The sequence below is a fragment of the Pygocentrus nattereri genome, chromosome 29 (assembly GCF_015220715.1).
Source record: "Pygocentrus nattereri isolate fPygNat1 chromosome 29, fPygNat1.pri, whole genome shotgun sequence".
NCBI classification, from domain to species: Eukaryota; Metazoa; Chordata; class Actinopteri; order Characiformes; family Serrasalmidae; genus Pygocentrus; species Pygocentrus nattereri.
Window position 1 is genome coordinate 14631158 of NC_051239.1, and position 24056 is coordinate 14655213.

Below are 24056 nucleotides of genomic sequence, written 5' to 3' on the forward strand. Positions count from 1 at the left end.
CGAGTCCAGAACCCAGACGCTGTCCTATGTCGATCTGGACCTATAACCGATAAACTATGGATAATTATTTAATTTCGACAGGGTGGGCCTATTTTAATCGGCATAACTTTACGGCTTTAGCGGCTCAGGAGACTCACAGACCAATGGCATGCGTTGTAAAAATTACACGTGATGCTACTCAGCCAATCAGATCTGTGCAGAAAAAATGAGTCAGAGGGAAGTTATTTTACATGACGTGCTCTAAAAAGAGAAAACTGACATTAAATGTTGTTGAAATATTACCGAATTGTACTTTATTTGATTTGACATTCAGTCGTTGACTGTATAAGATGTTGATATACCAACTAGGCTAGGGAGTAAACAGTATATGGCACTGAATTATAATGCAAGTCAGACATTATGATGTTCCAGATCTTTGCATGAGGATATTTTCTCTAACTGGATCTTATTACATTTTTTAAGACCCCTGGTCTAGGAAGTGCATGGTTTGTTCTGAAACACAGTATGTAAAACAAATCTTTCATTTCAAAAAATCAAGGAAGCAAGGATTCAATTTCCACGGTACGGGCCCTGTTCCTTAGCCTGTCAGGAAAGTCTAAATGCAACCAACGATCTTTAGTCTTTCTTGCCTCATCCAGTTACATGCCTTAAATTATATTTCATTCACTGTGTCTTCAGAAAGACAGCCAGTGAGCAGGAAACAGAGCTCAAATGGAGGCGTTTTTTTGTAATGTAAATATAATGTAAAGCTCTGTGATGGCTCTGGTAATGTGGTGTACAGTGAGAGTGTAGGATGCTGCGCTGCCGGTTCCAGCGTAACTTTATAACGAAGGGAAGACATGATCCTGCATGTCAAGCCTACACACGGTGCCTATTTATAGCAGCCTGTCACTTAGGCAGGTCGTATTTGAGCAGCGAATGTTTTAAACGTTCGCTCGTCCTATATGAGTCGACTCATGCGCACATCAACGTGCGCTCCGTTAGCTCGCGTTTCATTTCCCGTCGTTCCGTTTTCATCCGACTCCCATGCTGCTTTCTTCCTTGTCTTTAGTGATCAACCTCTGTTTCCACAGAAACAGCTAGCAAGCAAACCCCCCCGCCCCCCCCCCAACCAACCACAGGAGGACAAGAAGAGAGAGATAAAGAGTGGGAGAAGAAAAAGGAGGGAAAAGAGAAAGTACCAGAAAAACAGAGAAAGAAACAGAGAACATGAGGAAAAAAAGAAACAAATAAAGAAAGGAAAAAAGAAAAGAAGATAAAAGAACGGAATAGAGGAGGCGGCATAAAAGGGAAAGAGAAAGGAACATAGAAAAAGAGAGAAAGGGAGAGAAAAAAGAAAGGAAGAGAAAGGAGAAGGGAAAAAGAAGGAGTAAAAGAGAAAGATCATTACTGAGAAGGGGAGAAAGAGAGAGAAAAGGAAAAGAAAAGCGAAAGGGAGAAAATAGAAAGAGAGAAGGGAAGAGAAAGAAGGGAAAAATGAAAGCAAGAGAGAAAAGAGGAAGAGAGAAGTGAAGAGATAAAAAGGAGAAAAAGAGACAATGAGAGAAAGAGGGAAAAAAGAAGAGAGAAAGGGACAAAGGAAGCGGGAGGAGAAGAAAGCAAGACAGACGGGAAAACAAAAAGGGACAGAAAAAGGAGGGAACACAGAAAAGGGGGGAAAGGAAGGGAGAAGAGGAACAGAGAAAAGAGGACTAGAAGAAAGGAAGAGAGAAAAAGGGAGAAAAAGAAAGGAAGATAGAGGAAGAGACAGAAAGAAGGAGTAAAAAGAAAATTATTGAAAAGGGAAGAGTGAAAGAGAGAGAAAAAGAAAAGAGAGAAAGAAGGAGGAAGAGAAAGAGAGGAAAAAAGGAAGACAGAAGGGGCAAAGAAAGAGGGAGAAAAAGAAGGAATGAGAGCCAGGAACAGAAAAAGAGGGAGAAAAAGAAGAGAAGAGAGAAGAGAGCAGACAGAGAAAGAGAAAGGGACCAAAAGAGAGAAAGACGGAACAGGATAGAAATGGGGCAGAAAAAGAAATGAGGAGAGATGGGAATAGAGAAAGAGGGAGTTAAAGAAAAGAAAAAAGAAACACAAAAAGGGGAAAAAAGAGAAGAGGTGAGAACGAGGGAGAAAAACAAAACAAGAGAGAATAGAGTATAAAAGAAGAGGAGAGAAGGGACTACATGAGGAAGAGAGACACTCGCTATGTTCACATCACAAGCTGAACGGCTCACTCCAGATTTTTCCACGTAATGTGAACAAATCTGATCGGATTTAGCTGTTTGTAAGTGACTTGTGTTAGTTAGTTGTCAGGTTGGACAAGCTCTACAGAACACTTGCAAAATCCCATTCAATCTAATGGGAAACTGTAGTGCTCAATCGCCAAAACATCTACATTTAGACTGTGTCTCAATTCGCCCACTGGTTCCACATGTAGTGGCTACATCTGTAGTACCAGGATTATAGTATCAACATAGCATTTCATTAAATTATTCACATTCTTTATACTGAGATTCAGATGCAATCCACTGCTAGTACATTTCACTGCACAACAATGTTTAATTCAGAAACCTTTCAATGCTCTTCACACAAGAACTGGGGGACCACCAAAACTGCCACCATCATCTAAACAGTACTTAAAGGAGCAGTGTGTAGGAGTTTTTCCAAAATTAACTAAGATTATCAACAAAAAGTGAAGAAATAACAGTTTTCATGTTATGTCACAGACATCTATGTGTTGTGTTGCAGAGATATCTACTGAAGTTAGCATGCTAACCAGCTAGCTCTGGCCTGTCTTACCTCATACTACTACTTTGTACCTCAAGGAATGAGTCACTGCAGCGTCAAATCTGCCATCACTCCAGCTGAGAGGATGAATTAGCAGCAGGCATGCCCCCCAACAAGAAAACATGTTCAGCAGTAAAGAAAAGAACTGACATAAATAGAAGCAAAACAAGAGTTAACATTGATGCTGCTTTCCAGCTCCTGGCAAGTAAAAGGATGAAGTTTGATGCTGAACTTGCAACATTTCTTCTAGACTGGTAAGTAAATGGAGAGGAGGGAGGAGGGAGGGGCTGTGTGTGAAGTATGAATTCGACAGGTTGCGTCATCTTACATGTTATTTTTTAAAGCTTTAAACAGAGAGGAAAAAAAATGAAGCTCCACTCTTGATTCTGATCTAAAACACCCACAGGTGTTACTGCCCATCCTTCCACTGAGAGAAGACGACTCAACACTATGGGTCTGAAAGGATGTGTAGGACGTGTGTTCACAGAACAATGGACTGATCACGTCAGAGCCCAAACCCCAAAAACACTGAATGTGATTTCTTGGATCTCGAGAAGCAGGAAAGGTAACCAAGACTGAACACTGGAAGTGTGGAAGAAATATCCCTGCAGATTTCTTTGAAAAACTGAAAGGAAGTCTCCCAAAAGTTATGCTACTCAGTGATTCATTAGGTTCAATGGGACTTTTGCCAACCTTCTGCAAAGCTTGTCCAGCCTAGCAACAGCTTCTTGAATAGGTCAGTAGCTCTTTTTATTACAGTAGCATGTACCAGATACATATGCCATCGAGGACTACATAAGGAAAAGAGTCGCAAATCTGGTTTGAAAAGATTAGAATTTTATGTTTACACAGCTCTGCAAAAATCAGATCTGAAACGCAGAAAAAACAATGCATTTGCTCCACTTCAAACCTGTAATTTTAAGACAGCCAGAGAGACAGCATATAAAGGCCAAAGAGGCTGAGAGTATTAGTGAGACGAGGACGAAAAGGACGAGGAGGAAGGGAGATAACAGGAGATTCTGTTCCAAAGAGGTGTGTCACTCGCTTCCATTGTCTGAGCAGCCGTGTTGGCTTTGTGTCCAGTAACAGCGGCTGCCAAGGGCCAGACACAAACCTAAAGACCCCCCCAACACCCCCCAACACCCCCCCCCAAGACACGTGCCTGCTGTCTCTGATCCTTTAGAAAAGCATTCAGGATGTCTAGGAGCTTCCGTCCACTTTCATCTTTTACAGCGGGGTTAGAGAGAGATAGATACAGACAGTGAGTGAGGAACAGAATGAGAAAATGGAGCAAAGGCATTGTGTGAGTGTCGCGTCTGTGCATGTGTGCCAGATGTCCTTGCGTAGAAGACCCAGCTGTGAGAAAAGGCTCAAGGGGGCAAATGTGTTATTTTCTCCTGCTCTGGCCTGCTCATAGCCCCCATTGAGCTGTCTTTCAACCCACCCCAAACCTCAGCCTACTCCATATTCTAACAAACCACGCTCCTTTTTTCTCGTTCCTGCATGACTTTTATGTCAAATCTGTATTAACGGAATTTTTTTTTAAATTGCAAGCTGGATAGCATTGTGTTTGTTTGCATTGGTTGTTTTTACAGGCTTGACATTTTTGGTCATGAATTAAAAAAACACTTGTTTGCATTCCACGTAATTCTGATATTCGAGTACCCACAAGAGTTAATGAACAGATATCTAGCTGACCACAGGGAAGGAAAAAGCTGAAAATAGCCAAAAGATGTAAGATATCAGTGGTCTTCATGCTGCATGAGTAACAGAGGATTTCTCTTCAGGTGTGAACTAAACTACAACTAACTAGTACAAATAGCACACTGACGAGGACTCGTCATCTTACTCTGTACATAAATGCATATTAAGTGATACTTTTTTAATCCCACAAACAGGGAAACTCCACCTCCGCATTTAACCCATCCGTGAAGTGAAACACCACACACACACACACACTAGGGGGCAGTGAGCACACTTGCCCAGAGCGGCGGGCAGCCCTATCCACAGCGCCTGGGGAGCAATTGGGGGTTAGGTGTCTTGCTCAAGGACACCTCAGTCATAGACTGTCATAGTCCGGTTACAGGGCCAGTTCCCTAACCTCCAGCCCACAACTGCCCTGTTACCTGTTGGTATGTTACCTGGCCAAACTTTGGATTCTGTTTTGTTTTATATTTAAATAAAATATTTGTATTTATGTCCAGATTTTACATGCATTATCGTGCAAGTCACAGCAACCAAAATGCACCCCTGCACACACTGGACCACTGTCCTAGGGTAAACTGACTTCTTTTTAACAGTGTTTCAGGGTTGTAGTGTTAGAGTTGGGGAGGGCATTCGGCCCCACAGTTCATCATCGGCCCGTCACACAGCGAAAAAGCCTGCATGGACTTTGATCTTAATGCTTCTGAATAGGGAAGATGGTGATGAGCTGTTAGTCATCTACAGCTGCATGATTATACTCTTCAGAGGTTGTATCTGCACTAGGGACTACATACAACCATTCCCTTAAAGATTCTATATAGAATCATCTACAGCACATTCTCCATCTAATCATGGAAAAGGGTTCTTTGAGTGTTCATGGTTCTATATAGTACTATTGTCTTCACTAAAGAACCTTTAAAGAGCCATCGTTTCCAAGTGTGTAGAATGTGCTGTAGATGGTTCTAAATAGAACATTTTTGAAAAAGGTTCTATCTAGCACCACAGTGGCTTCTTTTATTATCACAATGCCAATCTTGTAACAACAGGAGAACCCTTCTGGGTGCTACACAGAACCCCTTTCAAAAAGGTTCCATACAGAACCATATACAGCATATTCTCCATCAATCTGAAAAACCAATTCATGATGCAAAGAACCCTTAATTGTGAACAGGGTTTTTTGAGCGCTCATAGTTTTATATAGAGCCACGGATCTATATAGCACCAAAATTGGTTATTCTACTGTGACAAGCTTGACATTGTAACAATAGCAGAACATTTTCAGGTGCTATTTACAACCCCTTTCAAAATGGTTCTATGGACGACCACATACAACTTATTCTCCACCAATCTGAAGAACCATTTCATGAGGCAAAGAAACTTTTAATCAGGAAAAAGTGTGAGCTCATAGTTTTATATAGAACCATTTTTTTTTACTGAAGAACCCTTGAAGAACCATGTTTTTCAGTCAATGCCAAGAAATGTAAAATACAGATGAGTTTAGTTTGAACAGTTATATACAAATTTAAATGCAGGGTAGTTATAATTTTATAAGCGATATTTACTATGTACGTTACAGTTTCATGCTAACAACAGCTTGAAACTAAATGCTTCATGTACAGATTTACACATTACCTGTGCAACCCAGAACACGTGTTAGACGGCAGAGCTCCAGGAACAACCTCAGGTGGTCTCATACTAATAAACAGCAATGCACAACGTTTATGCTCGATATTAACTTTCTAATTAACTCTATTCCCATCCATGTCTTTCCACTACCTTGAATTCAAATAATGTTTCTGCCCTCATTCGCATTCAGATTTAATTGAATTACCTCAAAACGGCTCCATTTGTCTCTGACCAGTCCTTGGCAAGGGCAAATTAATTAGCGGCAATTGATTTGAGCCAACATCGTTAAGGCGTTCTAGAGCATCTTCAGCTGAAAAAACTGGGAGGGGAGAAGAGCGGAGAAGATGATAAGGAGGAGCATTTGCAGCTGATGGATTTGGCCCAGACAGCAGGCATGGTGTCTTCTCCACTGGATGCTCTTCTCTTTGACAGCACTAATATGTTGGTGTAATTGAGCCATTAATTTTCTCTGATGCTTTTACTCTCTCTCTCTCTCTCTCTCTCTCTCTCTGAAAGAGAGATACACACTCACAGTAATGGTGTACTGAGATGATGTGCAGTTGTAAAATAGAGTGGAAAGGAGAATGAGAAGATCATCAGGTAAATAGCTCAAAGCACATTTCTGTTAAAGAAGAATTCCACCAATATATCAAAATATTATATATAATATATTTTCAGAATATTGTATTTTCTGAATAATTCAGTCCTTGAGATGTAAACAATGTCCTTCAGAGTGGTTTGACACGAAATGGATCATTATAGAGAAACGTACAGGCTCAGATTTTCTTTGCAGCCTGTAATGTCGATCATGGTAACATAGTGGCAAACCTATAAAAGCCGGATTATTTTGGGGACTATTTTGTCTTACAATGCCCTATATGTACTCCTCTGCAATGGATACGTATTCAAAACCATTTCATGTAATCACTTTCTGTGGGGGAGCTTCCACAGGTGGATGTCTGGTTCCTACCACAACCACCGCAAACAATTCTGACCCAATTAGTTTCATACGGTCCATATACATAAACTAAGCTGCAATAACAGCCCATTTTGAAATGTTTTTTTTTTTTTGGTAATGTCATGAAAGCCATCATATTTACATACACTACATGGCCCAAAATATGTGGACACCTGACCATCACACCTATTCGACCTTGTTGGACATCCTATTCCAAAATCATGAGTATTAATATGGTGTTCGTCCCCATTTATAGTTTTATATATAGTTATATTTGTCAGATGTGGACCTTACTTTGCGCACAGGGGCACGGTCATGAACAGAAAAGGTTTTTCCTCTAAACTCTTGCCACAAAGTTGGAAGATCCTTTCCTGTTCCAGTAAGACTGAGCCCAAACTCTGAAAAACAACCTGTGATTAATCACTCCAGAAAACGCATTTCCACCGTTTCAGAATCCAGTGGCAACATAATTTATACCACTCCAGCCGACGCTTGCCGTTGCAAATAGTGCTATTAAGCTTGTGTGCAGCTGCTCGACCATGGAAACCCACATTATGAAGCTAGATGTTGAGTTGATGTTGCTTTCAAGGCAGTGTGACACACTCTAGTGAATAATGTAACAGAGGGATAGGCAGTTTTTACACACTACACAGCAGCCCCACTCTGAGAGTTTGTGTGGTCTACTTTGTGGCTGATATATTGTTGCTTCTAGTTGCTTACATTTAACAATAACAGCACTTACATTTGACCAGGACAGATCTAGCGGGGCAGAAAATTCACATGTAGACTTATGAAATATCTTAGTGCCATGTTTAAAGTCACTGAGGTCTTCAGCACAACCTATTCTACTGCCAGTGTTTATCTATGTGCTTGATTGAATATACCTGTTAGTAATGGGAATGGCTGAAATGTCTGAACTCAATAATTCAGGTACTCCACATACTTTTGGCTGTTTAATGTAAATCCATCTATGCAGCCTTCAACAACGTCCAATTTACTTAAGTGAAATGTGTATGCTGGTTCCACATGAATGAAATACATTGCATCTACATAATTACTCATTCATTTTACTCACTCTCGGCAAGAATTGTGATAATGTAATGTATTTTATTCATGTGGAAGTAAGTTCATATTGGAGACGAATTCAAAGTGACATTTTTCAGTGTACAGTTCAGTGGCAGCCAATCAGAAGTGGTTTACACTGATCAGCCCAAAAGGCACAGTAACATAAACAGCCTGTTTAATTTTAAGGGCTAAAGAGAGGCTGAAAGAAGAAGAATGATGAATGGTACACAAAACTACACAAACATACGTGGACTTGTAAAGAAAATAAAATCCAGGAATAATTTAGGAAAAGGGCCTTTTAATTTAGTTGCGAATAGGTGTGTACGATCGCTGCACCAACCACTTCTTTTACACAGTGATAGAAAACATGGTAGTGCATTACCTCCAATTCTCCAAATCAATTCATCCACACCTCAAATTCTATATGCTAATACATTTTACTACACCCAGTGTTTACATGCACAGCTTCCAACTACTCTGGGGGCAGATTTTAACAAGTTAAACAGGACAAAGGCAAAGTCTCTGAATGTATTCCAGACGACATGTTCGGCAGGGGTTAACAAGGCCAATTCTCCAATACAACAGGACACAGCAGAGAAATTCTCCATATGGAGGTGAGAAAGTGTGACACAAACTGTAAAAGAAATGCCACACTCTGAACTCCTCAGAGCTCACAGGCTAGCCTCACAGCAGTGAGATTTCACGCTCACCACAATAGCGCAAGACTGAGAACTAGTTTCCGAACATTCCAGAATTATTTGCACCCCTGGTGAACATGGGCACAAATGTCTATATGAAAAGTCTGTCAGCTTGATCGCGCACTGAAAACACAAGCCATCTAACCTGTCAGGGAGGTAAAGCATTCAAAGAGACATCTATTATATGGTTTGCTCTTTAAAAAATGTTCCAAACTTAAAAGTTAGATTAATTTTAGAGGGAATAGAACGTGATAAAATGAGAAGTAGCAGGCACTGTTTTTTTAATCATGTTATCTGGCACATTACGGCTCTCATTCATGATCAGTAGCATTTGCATTTTGGGGCCATATTTCAAACCTCAGGTCCAGAAATCCATTTCTTACTCTATTTTTCTTTCTTTTTTTTTTTTGACAATAACCTATTTTTGCAGTGTTTTCAATATAGATGCACAATACTAAGAAGCAGGATGTGCTTTAATGGTCCACTGAAAAGTCCATGGTCCATGACTAAGCTTAATTGATATCCTGATTACATTTTTGGCTGCCCTCGAGCCATTAGCCTAGTCGCAAATCTGTTAGCATTTTTGCCAGTTACTCTGACAGGCTAGCCCTTAAGCTAAAGGTCTGTGAATAAAACAAAACATAAAAGGACATTAGAGCTTTTGGTAAGGATCTGAGGCAAAAGAGGATACTAGAACATCCATGCACATCCATTCCTTCTGCATGTGATGCATGTGATGAATGAAGTAATACTGCTCCTAAAACAATGTTGTGCCATTGTAGATATAAATGACAAATAAGCACCATTTGGCTGCCTCTATCTTTTATCTCGCAACTGCTTAGATTTAGAGAAGCTAAACTATGTGTCAGTGCTGTTTGCTTCTAGCAATACTATGCCCTTGAGAAATACAACACTCAAGAAAAATAATAACCCTGAACATCTAGCAGGGACTGCTGAAGGAAACGTTTGCTGCTATTTTCAGCAAACACACAGATGCAAGCCTCTGCCCATTGGTATGGGCTGAATCACTTTGATGTGGGGGTCCAGCATCCAAGACAAAGACCAGATGTTCAGTGCTAGCTCTACCCTCATCAAGTCCCAGATAAAACATTGCAATCAGACACAGAGATAAATTTGCACATGAGATATTTATGTGGCGGATATTTAAGTTGGCTTGGTAAAGCCAACCTACACTCGCAGGGCAAGCACCCTACAGTATACCAATAAGGGTCCTTGGGCAAGACTCCTAACACCACCTTGGCCTACCTGTGTAAAATGATCAAATTGTAAGTCGCTCTGGATAAGAGCGTCAGCCAAATGCCATAAATGTAAATGTAAACATTTAAGCCCAAAAGTTAAAGCTTATGCATTTTAATTACATGTCAATTTTTCATTCAAAAATGGTATTATAATTTGTTTCTCCATCATGTTCAATAAACCTGAATGAATGAAATAATGTTTAAATGAGTGCTTGAAGGATTTATGCAATTCTTTTACATAACATTTATGTATTTCTAAAGAGTTAAAATACCTTCTGTATTCACAGCAGTTACTTAAACTGTGTAGAGGAGAAGAAGAAGAAGAAGAAGAAGAAGAAGAAGAAGAAGAAAAAGAAGAAGCAGAAGAAGAAGAAGAGGGTCGATAATGACTACAGATGGCCATGAAATCGATAAATGAGCTGGGAGTGTCGAGGCACTTTGTTATTCCTTCCCTCTTCCTCCACAGATCTTCAGCACAGGGGATGAAATCCAAAAAAGAGCTGACAGACATCAATGGTGCTTTTTTTTCTGCTGCACTGCTGTTAAAGTACCGCCTGGCTTTTGAAGTTTGCTTTCATTTGAGACAAGATAGTTGTTCTCTTTGAAAAGACCTTCGTTTTAGGCCTTGAATGCCTTATTGATAAAAAGAATAGAGCAGACCAACATAAACACCGCTGGCAAATCACTCTTTATGCTGGGCACAATAGAGAAAACACAAGCTGCTTTGTTCACATTTAAAGTTCTTCTTGAGTAGAGCCACTTATCATGCTTAATTCTGCTGAAATCGGTAAGGACTAATTCATACAGATCCATATCTACTTACTTTACCTTCCACAGTGTACGTGACCTCTGCCCATCCTTCTAAACCGGCCATATGGTACTGAAATATGATCTGCTCGTACGCATCTGAACAGAATGGAACAGTATTGATTGCCCTGGAGGTTTATGAGTTATTCCTGAAACAAATGATGTCTTCCATTTGAGACATGACTCCGCTGTTAATTGCGCTATTTCCCCTCTCTTGGCTTCTTGTCTGTCTTGAAATATATTCCCTAAGGCACAGCTCTCTGTTGTCCTTGGATCTGCTGAAACTACAGTACAGTGTAAAAGAAAGAGACCACCCTTCATTTATTTAATGTCCAGTCAACACAGTTATTAAGTAAATGTCAGATACACATCCTTTCAGACTCATACTGTTGAGTTGTCTTCTCTCTCTCTCTCTCTCTCTCTCTCTCTCTCTCTCTCTCTCTCTCTCTCTCTCAAAGAAAAAAGTTTTGGTGGTCTACCAGGTCTTGCATGGCTGTTATGAGAGCCATGTTCTCTAAATCTAAATCAATTTTTTTGAACTCCAGTTTTGGAAACTCCTGTTTTTTTTTTTAATCTGTTCATTGATGCAAGTGGATTATCTCTTCAGAAAAATCTCCTGAAAAATGAATGACTAGTCCTCAACCTCTTGGGTTGGGTTCTCCAGGGTATATTTTGGTTTGCCCATCTGAATTTATGTAACCAAATTGTAAGGCAAATTATCCAGTAACTGCATGAAATAAATGCAATTTTTTAATTTTATTTATTCATCTATTTTTTGTAAAAGCTCCCTTTAAATGAACAGAAAATGTGTTTTATGAACATACATATTGCTATATGCTTACAATTTACTGCTGAAAGCCAAAAATCTTAGACACTCTTTGTATTATTTTAGAAACATAATTTTTACAGAGTAGATCACTTGAAGGGACACCGTCTGTTTATAGTTCATAGCTCAGATTTGGAAACCCATTCAGAAAAATGGATCGACTTTCAGTAGACAAAAAAAATAATTCAGTTCAGCTTCTTCTATTATAAGGGTTGAAAATTATATTTCCCATCTATTTGACTGGAAAGAAGACACTGTGTGACACCAACCTTTCGAATGTAGCTTATGAAATATGAAAGTTATAAATGATATGACGTAGTGTGTTTTGGAACCACCAGCAGTTCCAAGGAGTTTAAGTGATTAATGAACATTTTGACTGAAATGTACATACATGAAGGGTGGGTTTTGCACAGAACAGTAAAAATATGTGTGATTTCCTTTCCTACTAATGTTTTTACTAATAAACGCAGTTCAGTCCATAGCCTGCCTATGTAATTTAGAGAGGGCATGTAAAAAATCTACAGATCTCACAATTTATCTATGATTAGGCCGCAGGGGTTGTAAAAATGTATCATGACGCACAAAGCTGAAAGATTTTAAAATGGCAGAATTGATCAAATCTATATTCAATAAAAAAAAAATAGTAGTAGTAAACTGTCTCTGGGGCAGTACCCCTTTGCTCACTGGTCACCCCTTATGGGTACATCTCAGTATCTTTAGTCAAGGACAACATAATTGTACTATAATCCACTGAAATTATATTTTCTAAGTTGTATTGACTCCACACACCCTGTCTCGACTCCGGGCTTTAATTTTATTAATCTGTTTTAAAAAATTAGTTTATGTACTTTTTCACTTGGTGAAACCTATTTAAGGCACATAATTGGACCTTAACATCACTGCTGTACCTTTGAGGGAACATTTACATTGTTTGTACCTTGATTAATGAAAAATGTACCTGCACAGAGCCTTCATTTCTAACAGTGTATGCACTTATTTTTCACCGACATTAAATTCACAGTCAGATTTCCAATACAAAAATTACATGCATGGTAATATTAAAAAGCATGGTGTGCTGTTTATGTCAGCTACTATCCGGTGTTGTGCAAATAGCTCCTCCGGTCACAATTCAATTCAATTAGTTTGAAATTTCATAATGTATTGAATCATTTCCGAAAGAATCACGATAGTGAGGTCAGAGATTTATGTCCCTACTAGGCAGCAAATCTGTCCAATTAGGAGATAAAGATTCAGCATTCGTTTAGATTCAGTTTAGCTTCTCTCTCTCTTTCTCTCTCTCTCTCTCTCTCTCTCATTAGGGATGCTGTGTGAGCATAGCTGGGCTGCTGCTGCTGATGTTGTTGTTTTTACGTAACTCATTCAGGTCAGCGACTTGGACTTCTCGCTCTGTGTGTGTGAGCAGAGGTTACAGGACATGACACGAAGGTCCCACTCCAATATACTTCATCTACATTTCTCTCTATGCTGCACTACACTGTTATGCTCCAATTCCAGTAATTCTTCTCCTTGTTTTCTTCTACAAGAATCTTCAGCCACATCCAACATCCCATGCAAGCACGCTATAAATACTGTACAAGCGCAAGAACGCACTTCTAATGGTGGTGTGCCATTTTTGACATACTATTTATAACTTTGGTATATAGTTTTGGAGGCAGCCAAGTAGATCCATTTGGTTTCTGGTCATTTAGCGGTGTGTGAAGTGTGTTGAGCTGCTAGCGAGCAATGGGGGGTCAAACAGAGAGCTCTGACAGCCCCCTTCTGTGAAAAAACACCAAACCTCTTCACAAAAACATCCTTACCAAGACAAAATGAAGGGCAGTACTGCAGCTCTCTTCATATCAAAAAATCACACACAAGCATACTGTTGATACTATATTAATGAATGCACTTCTAAGGGCAGTGTGGCTTTTTTGGCAGATTATTTAATATGTTAGCATGTGGTTTTGAATGCAGCCAAGAGGATTCATCTGGTTCAGGCTGCTCAAATATTCCAGCAAGAACATCCAGTGCAAAAAAAAAAAATATCCATGTCAATCTTCTTAGAAGTCATAAGCTTTTATTATAACATGGCATTGGACAAAAGAACATAAAGGCTCCATAAAACATAAAGGGCTGTCCACAGTGATATTATACTCAAGGTATTCTAAGAGAAATGACGTCTATATGAAATTCACTTTTCCTTTTACATTTTTAAAATGATTTTAGGTTAAAGCTACACTACGTCAGTTTGGAGGATTTGGAGACCTCTGTGGTGGAACTGCACACAACAAGCAGAAGAACATTATATAATGTCAGTTGCGCTTCCACAAGTGGATGAATCTGATGACTGCAAATTGAAAGAGCATTCAAAAACACTCGTTGTCTTCTGAGGATGTAAGTGAACCATGTACTAATTTCTTCATATCTTCATCATTTTAACGTGTTTCTTTATTTGGAACCTAAACATTGAACCGAACCTTCTTTTTGAGCCTAAGCGTCTGACATTGGTATATAAAGATGTAAGACATGGCTCAAAGCCTTCTTTAAAAAAGCCAAAACATAAAAAGCCATCGTTTATCAACAGCCAAGTTATAGCAAAGGTTTTATTTTAATTCTACGAAAAGTGCCATTTACATGATGTTCACTTTTCCTTTTACATTTCTGAAGTTATCCAGTGAATACAGAGCAAGAAAAGCTGCAGTGTTCCTTACCTCCATGAACAAAGCCAAGCAGAGTGCAGTCTGAAGGGCCAATCAGGTGGATGAGACTTGACTGGCTGAATCCAACAGTATAGGGCTCTACAACACACATACATACATACATACACAGCCATGAGGCAATTGCACAGCACTGCACACCGAATCATTAAAGTCTTTATGAAACACCAGATATATTGTCAAGATATTCAGCTGTGAACATGACTGTGCTCCACAGTAAATGAACTAAATTACCCGCTACTGGGAGCTCATTAACAGAATCATGAGCAAACCATTTACAGCAATAATAAGGGAACAACTGTTAACTCAAGCCTTAGCTGCTAAAATTAGGTTTACCTTTTGTGTGTCTTTCTGTAAGCATTCAGGAAAAGCAAAGGATAAAAAAAAAGAAAAAAAGAAAATTATATATTAGAGTCCTTTAACTTTTTCCTGGGAAAGTGAACTACACACAATAACAACTATGAGGTAAAAAATGTTCAGGTATTGTTTATTGAGTTTCTTATCGTTGCTGCTGTAACAAAAACTCATAAATGGCAACTTCGTTAGCATGTTAGGGAAGAAAAATGTGAAATAAACATTCTTTACCTCAATGTACAGAGCGCGCATTATTTAAAACCATCTATCTTAGCGATAAGTGTCCTGCCATTAATTACACCATGTATTATTCAAATACATACAAATAAACACAAATACTGTGAAAAGTAACAATAATTTCTGAGTTGTATCCTCTAAACAAGTACAAAGAACTGTTTAGTTTCATATTTTTCCTTGACGCCTCCAGTTCTTGCTTGTACACATTTGTTCCAGTTCACCACCAGCACATCTGATACAACTTAAAGCTACACTACGTAAGGAATTTGGACATCCCTCTGGTGGAAATGTGTAACTGCCTTCAACAGAAAAACATCTGTAACATTGGTTTTACCTTCAGACCACCTCCTCGAGCGGATGAATCTGATTCTATGTCATCCGAGGGTGTACGTGAATTATGCGCTTTGGGTCTGACCCTCTTTATGAGTCTGACATTAATATGTAAAGATGTGTGTTGTGGTCTCAAAAAGTCCCTTGAAATTTGACCTGATGCCTCTGGCTTTTAAATGATTATTTTTTTAACAACAACAACAAAAAAATCTTACATAATGCAGCGTTAATAAAACACTGATAAGCCAAATCAAGTGTTTGATTGTAGCTGGTACCAATAATGTAGGACTGTCATGAGTAGAGGCTTGGAAAGGGTTAAATAAACACATTAGCACACATAAAATAACAGTCCATTGTATTCATATGTTTTGTATTTATTTTAATATTTGAGTATTGCTGAGGAATTAAAAAGCTGGTTCATTTATCACAAAATGTTCATACAATATAAAAGGCAGCTGGCCTTTTAAAATAGTCTAAAATATAAAAAAACAAAAATATGGAGTTAAAAAATCAGGCTGTTGCCATGAAAAAAGCAGCATGCGTAATTCAGCAATGAGGTGATAGTTTAAGCCTAAATATGGTGTTGCGAACCATCCAAAGTACCCTGACACAAGCTAGAATGCTCTATATGTAAGATATATTGTTGCTGTGCAAATAAAAACATGTATTTACATGTTTGTTTTCAAAATCATAAAACGCTCCAAAAAATACCTTATAAAACCTCTTTACATTAACTTTAAATGGTAAGAATGTTTTCACCCACTCCTATAATGTGATCCATTGGATATACTTAATTTTCTCTGGACAGTGACAACATGATAGATAGACACAAAACTATGTGAAGGAATTACCAGGGAGAGAGACTGGTGTGATGATCTCGCCATTCCTCTCTTTGGTCTCCATTCTTTCAAATTTCTGAGCCTCATACCTCTTTTTACCCAGCTCTTCCTGGTCCGGTTTAAAGTACTGAAATAGACACAAAGAAACACTATTTGTTTTACACAATAGCCACTGAATGTACTTAGGAACTGTGCAATTAAACCCCATGAAATTTAGCCATATTATGCTATTATTAATCTTGAGGCTCTTTTTCCAGCGATTACTATGAAGTATTCAGTAACTACTAAAAACTAATGTCTGAGGCATGTAGTTATGACAGTGAGGAACAGATGTGTCCACTCACAAGTTCTTAATGTTTAAGGGCTTAAACACAGTCATATATAGTTAAAACAGAAAAACCAGAAAGACCCAAGAACTGAACCTTGCAGTACCCCTTCCTGATTTCAGAAAGTTCACTATTAACATCAGATGTGGTAAACTTTAAATAACAACAATACAGAGTTGTCTGAAAGTTTGGGCATCCCTGGTCAAATGACATTTTGTTGATTTTCTAGGTGAAAACACATTTAGGGCATTTGGCAGACGCTCTTATCCAGAGCCACTTACAGTTTGATCATTTTACACAGGTGGCATTAGGAGTCTTGCCCAAGGACTCTTATTGGTGTAGTGTAGTATGTTTTACCCAGGTGGGGATTGAACCCCACTCTACACTGTAGAAGGCAGAGGTGTTACCCACTACGCTATCCAACCACACACCAAAATAAGTTAGCACATCTTCTAAACATAACATACTTCTGCAATTTACTGCACAGAATAACATTTACTGCATAGAATTACTGTTTGTTTATTAGCTGAATTTAAAATATTTGGAAAAAATAAATGATCTGTGTGAAAGCTATGGCACATTTTACATTTTATTTTTTCTAATATGTTAAACTAAAAATAAACAGAAATCAAGTGCTCCCTTGCTTGCTCCCTGCAGAAAGTATTATTTACCACTTAGAAATGTCATTTGACTGGAGAAATTCAGACTTTTTGCATAAGACTGTATGCCTAACATACTGTAATGAGTGGGAGCTAAAATTTCTGTGAGGAGGAGCCGGCACATTTTTCACCATAACACATTACATAATGCCATCCTACAGCACGACCGCCTTCGTACTGTCCAACAGTCACTAAGGAGCTGAGAGTAAGTGTCCAGCCTGTGTCCTGAAGACTGCTATGACCTTGCACTCATGCCTCCCTAGTACTGTGAGCAATGCTGACAGTACAAAACCACACGTATGCTCTTAAGAAGGCGACTGCAAACCACTTCATTTCTCTGCTATTACAAATTCAGACAGTCACACTGAGGCACAGAACAGAGACAATGAGAATTCTGAATAAGACATGTTCAAATGAATTATATATACACTAACCTCAAAACAAAAAAACTGTGTTTCACATCACACATTGGAAAAAAAAAACAGTGCTTTGAATTTACATGAAAAAACACAAGTCTTAAATGTACTGTAGCCACTACACTTCCTCTTGGGAGACTAATTCTGAACCTCAAGTCAAACCAGACTGATATGGCATCACAATGAAACGTGGCACTGCAGTTTAATAACAGTGTCTGTTCTGTAAAGATACCTAAAAGAGAAACAGAAGATGCATTGATCACTACAACACAATGGGTCTTACCTCAATTGGAGGGACTTCAATAATTGTGTCCACATTCTTAAGTGAGAGGGGCACGTACCACAGCGTTGCCTTGTTGGTCACCTTCTTGGTACCTGAGAAAGAGGTGCATGACTTACAAAGATGCACATTTTGAGCATAATGACAGGCATTAGAGCTTGATATATATGCCTAAACCCAACAGGACACAACTGATCACACTGAATTTAGTGGGGTTTGGAGACAATTTTCCAGATATGTGTTGGGCTTGGGCTGGATTTAAGGGTCAGGTTTGGGTTCTCCTAGACCACCTTCCACTGTTTTGGATTTCCCCTACTTTAGTATTTCTTCTTAACTTATTCTTCCCCCCTACATTCATCCACCTCAAGATCTGGCATGCTACTCATGTTGCTTACAGAATCAGCACACAAGGCCCATGCTCATGAGAAAATGGATGTCAGGTAAATAAACAGCAAATCAACTCAGGAAAATACAGTTTAGTGCAAGTTGTCACTAAATGCTAATTTATCTTTAGGAATACCAAGCGTTATTTGGTGCTTTGGGTGATGATGGGCAGGTTCAGGTCAATTTTGGACAGAATTTTGTTACATTGTCATTTTCAGACTTTCAAGTTAATGAAGTGGATCAGCTTTGGTAAAACTTAGACCAAAGTTTCAGGTCAGATTAGTTAAAACCTAAAAAGAAATTCCGATTTAATTTTTTTACCCAATTATCTCTCCAATTTAGTCGTCTCCAATTCCACCAACTAGTTAGGACTACCCCAATCATACAATGCTATCAACGCTAGAAGGGTGAAGGCTAACACAGGCTTCCTCCTGTGAAGCCAGCCCCCGCATCTTTTCAAACTGCCGCTCACGCAACGTCATTGGAGAGCTGAACGTGCTTGGAGGAAAGCTCCAATTCCCAGTTGTGTTATGTCAAAGAACAACACTGTCATCATAGAACGGTTTACAGTGTCTGAGCACTTTATGTTAAAATAGATTTTTATTGGAGAAGGCAAAAGGGTCCATTCTTAATTGAATGGTCAGGCAAAAAGTCAATTGTACACACTTGTCCACTTACCCCAGACGCCTACACTGACTAGCATTGCATTGAGTGATGAGGGAGAAGGTGAGGTCAGTTGTGCTCTCTAGGACTCCCGGCTACGGACGGCTTTAGCTTCACCAGGGACCGAACTCACAATCTCCTGATGATAGGGCCAACGCTTTTTACAGATAATGGTACATCATTCATCATCATACTGTTTAAATAAACAAGTCTATTTGAGATAAGTTGACCCAGTTTGAGGCAAGTGTGACGTTTTAGGCATGCAGTTTGCACAATGCTACCAGTTTGGTTAACAACATTAACATTATAAAAGTGATGACAGAGTATGGTGGAGACTGTGTCTTGAGTATCTGGGATTTTTAAAACAAAGACAAAAAAAACTCTGTCATAAAGTTTCACAATATAAATAAATGTAATGTCGTTACACTGCTTATAGTTATAGTGAACAATGCTGCCTGTCACAGTTGCTTAAAAATGATAAAAACAGATGATTAAACCATCGTTTAGGACACCATTAGGCTTATCCTAAATATAGGAAATATTGTCTAGTTGGGATGGTTCTATCATACAGTAAGAACATGAACTCTGCAAAAGCTACTGTCCTGAATTCAGTCCTAACTGAAGCTGTCATACTGACTAAATACTAACTAAGAGTTAGGATGTTTCTAATAAAAAATTCCATTGGAAAACCAATCAAAATGAATATGTCCAAGCTCAGTGATACACTGTTCACAGGGCTTTTTCACTAGGTAGTTAAATGAGCCTTTAGACATTTTACATGATTTAGTATGGAAACATAGTGGCAATAGGTAAACTGAAAGGGTAGTAATTACTTGTTAGCTATATTAGTCTTACACTGGCTGATCGACTAATTTTAGGGTAAAGAGGAAATGGTGTACATTTGATTTTTGGCTAATCAAGCCAATATCCAGTGTGCTCTTAAATATCCCTCCCTACTATCTCCATCATTACACTTCCAAAAGAGTCATAAAATTTCACAACGGAACGCCCTGCGCTCAATAAAAGCAGATTCGACTCCGGAGAGGGTTGTCCTGAGCCACTCGGAAACAAACCCATCTTCCAATAAATTTTCAGCAAAGTGGGTTGCTAGCTGCTTAGTGTTACTTTAGTTGTCATGGAGACTTCAGCATCTCCAACCGAAGCTCGTTCGCTCTCTCCAAAGTGCATGTGAGGCTATTTTGGGTAGGCTGCATTTATGTGGCACTGGAGTGATTTCAGGGAGAAAAAGCGACGTGCGACTGCTGAGGAACACTGTTATGAACCCTTCACACCGAATGGCTTCAGATCACATATTACAATAATAAAAAGGAACAGTGACAGATTGAAATGTACACATTAAATGGAGCCTTTGCTATTAGACAATGTCAAGTGACATGATACATAAAGCACTGGCTATGTGTACCACACATACAAATAGAAAAGGGGAGCTATTTGGCTCAATTATCACTCTTTGCTGTATTGTAGACCTATCATACATTAGGATAACCTGACTAGCATCTAAAAACAGACACTTTCAATGTTAGAAAATAAGTGGAGTATTTTTGACTAAATTCATGTTGTGCACATTTGCCAGCGATTCCCAATAAAACATAGCCACTGCATTCTAGTTGTGTTCATCAGTATGCCTTTTATTATGTGTGCGGTGTATAATATAAAAGAATCCTGAACATGTGCATCATCAACCCCAGTGTCAATATGCCAACCAAACCCAGCAACATCAGGCCACAAATCGTAAATGTACTTCAAGTTAGGCAGAGTTACTTACTGTTGACATTCAAATTACATATTAAAATGTAGCTGTTTGATTATTAATATTTTGAATATTTCTCTTTAAAACATTTCTATTATGTGTTTATCCACTATGATGTATTTTGGTTTAACATAGTTAGCCCAACATTAACCTGTCATGTTTAGAGCCCTTGACCAAATGGATGAATGTTGGTCAAGAGGGCGGTCATTTTAACATCACATTTTTAACCAACGCATTTCAGCTCATTTAATCAGCAACTCAGTGTCCTGTTTATCCTGCTACCAAGGCCAGATAACCTGCCCAGTAACAGGCCAGAACAGAATTTTGAGTGCTTAGTGTCTAGAGTACATAAGACCTTGAACACCAAAACAAAACTCTTCTACAAAGAGGGATGTAATACAAAAATCTTACTTTCCACTCACTTGGAAAGCTCTACTGAGTTATTGCTTAAGCAACTACTTCATCATCCTCTTCCTCCTGAGACAATGGAGTTTTCTACTGGACACACAAACGTTTAAAGAGCAAACGCTACACTTTTAGAAGTAGAAGGGTGCAGATAAGACAACTGCACTCAATCCCAGTGAAGCCCGAAAGGTACTCGCTGAAAAACTACCAGGCATTTACCATACACGTAAAACAGCAAAACATCTTTCAAAATTTATGGAACAAATTAAGGAAATAGGCAAAAATCAAATTTAGCCCATTTTTCGCTTAATCGATCCCCCAAGGCATGCCTTGGAATCCACAATTTGCTTCTTTATTTTAAAACTGAAGCTAGCTTGCACTAGTTTGCACTACACCTCAATAATCACCCAAATACACAATAATCGTTCATGTAAAAATACATCACCTTCATCATCAGTCTTTCAACCTGCTCAAACTGTATCCAGGTCTTCAGTAAGGTCATGCAGACCATGTGATTCAGAGAACAGTATGACTTACTGTGAGCTATAAAAAACAGGGGCCTGATTCACGAAAGCTTTCTTCAGAAAAACACTTAAGAAGGATCTTAAGACAAACACTAATTATTCTTGTAAAAAAAATTAAGAAAGTCTTAAAACAAAGTCTTTTCTTAAGAAAATCTTCATTGCCTTTGTATGTTGGCTATAGGTTATGTCGATTGGCCCCTCCCAGTCCTGTCCATGTGTTCGTGTTGTGTTTTCCATGTGTCCATGTGCTTTTTGTTTTTCCGTCTAGTCCGGCCCCTTGTTTCATGACTCCGCCCCTGATTGTTTCCGCCTGTTCCTTGTCATCCCTGTGATTATTTAAGCCCTGTGTTTGCCCCTAGTTTGGTTGGTCTTTGTTTGTATGTTTGTAAGCTGTTCTGATTGTTTGTTGTTTGGGACGTTGTTTATTGTTTGATTCTTGTTTGTTTGTCATGTCTGCCCCCCCGATCAATCTGTGTCGGCTATATGAACCTGGACCGTTTTGACCATGACCCTGGATTTGCCCATAATAAAAGTCGCTTATCTCAGCACGTGGGTCCGCCTCATCGCTCCTCACCGTCACAGGTTATTTGTCGTGTGGACTATCAATGTCATGTTACTTTATATAAGTTACCTTAAACTATACTAGAGCTGGGCAGTTTGATAATATTTATTATTATTGTGACAAATTATGTCACAATATGTTACAATATGCTTTTCTTAGCATGCTGTGGACACTACTTGAAAACGCTTCCCAATGGCTTATTTGATCACAAAGACAGCACAGTTTCCCATGTTTAACTGGATTTAGTGCAGGGCAGTGTATGAAACATTAAATACAAATTATTATATTCAAAGGTTTTGATTATTTTTTTAAATTTGGCTGCATTCTGTCTTTTCCGACTTACCAAATGTGAGAAAATATATACATTGTGACATATCGTGTGTTGTGAAAACATCTTAAAGTATTGTGATGTTACATTTTTGCTATATCGCTCCGCTCTGAATATTGTTTTAAATAGTTGGCTAATTATCGAGTTTTAGTGTTTGTTAGCAATTTTAGCCTCACTGCTCCACAGCACCAAAAAAAATGCTAAATCTGCACTTTAAACGCGTCTCGGCTGATCACCTACATCTGGGGTAGGTGGACAAGTGTGTACATTTGATTTTTTGCCTGACCATTCAATTAAGAATGGACCCTATTGCCTTACCAAAAAAATCTGTTTTAACATAAAGTGCTCAGACATTTTAACCATTCTATGATGACAGTGTTGTTCTTTGACCAACTAACCTCTGAATGTCATTTTTCTGAGACAAGTTTTGATGGAAATCCCAACACTTGCTGCAAGGCCACCACACCAAGAAGGAAAAACACAACAGCCTGTTTGTCTATGACAGGGCGACGTTACAGAAATAGCTTGTTTTTCTTACAGTCAGTCAACACAGAGCAAATTATTTCTGAGCCCAGTCTGACTGTACAGAATCAGCGGAAAGTGAGAGATGAATCCTGACAGGCCGCGTTTGGGAAAAGCATTTGCATTTTTACACTCCGTTCGAGGCATCCAGACAAGGCCGGTTGCCATGGCGACCACACAGGGATCCTGCCGCTACCATGGTGAGAGAATGGCTCCTCTAATTGGTTCCCGCGGCAGCTTGTCTTCTGCTTCCACATATGAGGGATATTTACATGTCTTCAGCTAGCAAAGCGCGGTCGGCTAAAAATAGCCTGTGCGCCATGTGGATATCAATGCACGCTTTCCTCTGCGTTTCAAACTTCTTCCGGTCAGCGCCATGACCTTTCGCATGGAGATGTCTAGCAGAGAAAGTTCTGAAAACTCCCTGGACTTGTGATGGCTCAGTGCATCTCAAGAAGTGGGGAAGGGAAAAAAAGGAGATTAATCTGGCACTGGAGCTGTGACTAAGAGCGTAATTAGATGAGCTGAAGACCCGAAGGAGAGAAGGTGTAGTTCTCTTTGGCGGCCTCCACGACATCATTATCTTCTTTCACTTGTTGCCCTCAAATATTAAAAGCGAGAGATTCTTCTCCTCTTGATGTGGCCTTGGTGAAATTAAAGAGTCCCAGAAGTAAGTGGCTCTCCCAGGGCGTGAAACCCAAACTAATGAATCTGTGGCTTGTTTGTAACACAGGTGCCTTGTTCTCCCACAAGAGGCGGTAGGCCCATCAAAAGGCAGGGTGCGCCTTGCCTGAAGTTGGATTTTTCTCACTGCAAATTAAGATATAAGACCTGCAAAAACTTTGCTAACGTAAAATAACACTTAAGTAATAGTTTAGGTGTAGTAGTCCGTTCTCAGCTGCATGTTCATCAAAGTGTCTTCCATGATACGACGAGCAGGTTTAGACCCACGCAACTGACCACAAAAGCATTCTGCAGCCCTCAAGACGTTTTAACCTACCTGACCATTTCAAATGCAAGAGAAAATAATAAA

General features: G+C 39.1%; 1 protein-coding gene across 4 annotated transcripts in view; it reads right to left on the bottom strand.

Annotated features, from left to right (window-relative positions):
• The window catches only part of acot7 (acyl-CoA thioesterase 7), a 116772-nt gene that overhangs the window by 64622 nt on the left and 28094 nt on the right, over window positions 1–24056 (bottom strand). For 3 of the 4 annotated variants that reach the window (XM_017705778.2, XM_017705777.2, XM_017705780.2), the window contains exons 4-7: window positions 17868–17959; window positions 16196–16310; window positions 14760–14774; window positions 14418–14504 (exon numbers count right to left, since the gene is read on the bottom strand). In XM_017705778.2, coding sequence (XP_017561267.1) covers window positions 14418–14504; window positions 14760–14774; window positions 16196–16310; window positions 17868–17959 — 309 coding nt within the window. The remainder of the gene's footprint in view (window positions 1–14417; window positions 14505–14759; window positions 14775–16195; window positions 16311–17867; window positions 17960–24056) is intronic. The other variant, XM_017705779.2, reaches the window with a different exon arrangement.